This window comes from Arachis ipaensis, chromosome B04, assembly GCF_000816755.2.
Source record: "Arachis ipaensis cultivar K30076 chromosome B04, Araip1.1, whole genome shotgun sequence".
Lineage (NCBI taxonomy): Eukaryota > Viridiplantae > Streptophyta > Magnoliopsida > Fabales > Fabaceae > Arachis > Arachis ipaensis.
Window position 1 is genome coordinate 97,932,653 of NC_029788.2, and position 1,646 is coordinate 97,934,298.

A 1,646-nucleotide genomic window follows, 5' to 3' on the forward strand; every position below is an offset into this window, starting at 1 on the left:
ATATTGGTCAATTTTTTTTACCTGAATGATTTAGTGAATGAATCCCCCCTCTCTTCTATACTCCGTATAAAAATACATTTTTCTAATAAAACTAACCACGAGCAAAATGGGTAAACTTATAAGGAATGATTGATTTGTGTTTTTATTCTAGATGATGTTACCTATACACTAAAATCAGTTACCAAAATCAGCTATCAGTATAAAATATATGTTCAAATACAAATATATATTAAAAATAAATTAAAACACACATGTATTTATATACAAATATATTGGTAATTGATTTTAGTAGGTAATTTTAGTGTATAAATAATATTTTTATTTTATTTTTAATAATGAAGAATTTTATGAGAAGAAAGTTAAAATAGAAAATAATATAAAACCAAATAGACTTAATCAAACACACATTGCTCTTAATTATGGTAATAAGTAGGAATAATTTTATATTATGTAGCTAATAAACGTTTATATTATTTATTGGTGGCAGTTCATAACATTTGGATTTGCATGTACTCCATTGTACTTTGTGTGGGAGAAAGTAATTGGGATGCATGACACAAAGAGCATTTGTATGAGAGCACTAGCAAGGTTACCGGTGGTGATACCAATATGGTTCTTAGCCATAATATTCCCTTTCTTTGGTCCCATCAACTCTGCTGTTGGTGCTCTTCTTGTTAGCTTCACTGTCTACATCATCCCTTCCTTGGCTCATATGCTTACTTATAGAAAATCCTCTGCAAGACAGGTACTTCTTTTTTCCTTTCTAATTAACCTCTCAATTTTGTTATTAAATATGCTAAGTGTAAATCAAAAATCAACTATTTAATTAACTGTTGTTATAAAATATATATTAAAAATAAATTAATTAATATATGTATTTATCTGAATGAAAAGGAGGGTATGCATGTCATTTTAGATTCCTTGCAAACCCCATTTGCTCCCAATCCCATATCCCGCTATTAAATCAATTAGTGGCCACCAGCATATACATACACATCTCAAGAGTGAAAAGAAATAAAGAGTGTGTGTCTGAAGAAAATGTACAAAAGCATTTAAGACTTGAATTTGGAAACATCGGTAACAGATCAGTGAAAGGATTGGTGGAATGTCATTTTCACTTGGTTATTTGCCACAGCCACTGCAATAATTCAAGTTAGGAAATAGTGCAACTTTAAAACAAAATCCGACAACATATAAACATGAAGATATTATTGTGTACCGTATTGTTTAATCTTCTATTATATATTTTTATATATACCATATTTGGCATCATTGTTTTTATTCATTTTTGGAACTTTCATGAGCATGATTTTAACTCTATCTGTATTAATCATAATCTTTTGCAGTTGAAACAACTATAATTTTGAGTAATACATTGATAGCTAGTGTTTTAGTCATTGGGGCAGGGCAGATCTACGTTCATGTTATTGGGAATAATGAATATATTAGCTAATTTAGATTAATTTGGTAGTTATACCACTAGTTTACTTAAATAAGTGTTAGGAGGTTCGAATTCTGTCGTATGCATGTAATAATTCATTGACTAGGAATAACCTCTTAAATGGAACTTTGATGTGCAACATATTTATTCTTAACCATTCGAGGTGAAAAACACTTTGAAAAAAATAAATATATACCCAACTAAT

General features: G+C 29.0%; 1 protein-coding gene and 1 long non-coding RNA gene across 2 annotated transcripts in view; both read left to right on the forward strand.

Moving 5' to 3' along the window:
- LOC110271145 overlaps positions 1-1,646 on the forward strand; it is a 22,412-nt gene that overhangs the window by 19,895 nt on the left and 871 nt on the right. The gene's annotated exons all lie outside the window — the stretch shown is intronic.
- LOC107639482 (auxin transporter-like protein 2) overlaps positions 1-1,646 on the forward strand; it is a gene marked incomplete at its 5' end in the record, with an annotated part of 7,451 nt that overhangs the window by 5,202 nt on the left and 603 nt on the right. Inside the window, 1 exon segment of the mRNA XM_016342990.2 lies at positions 488-745. Within this exon segment, the coding sequence (XP_016198476.1) occupies positions 488-745 (258 nt within the window).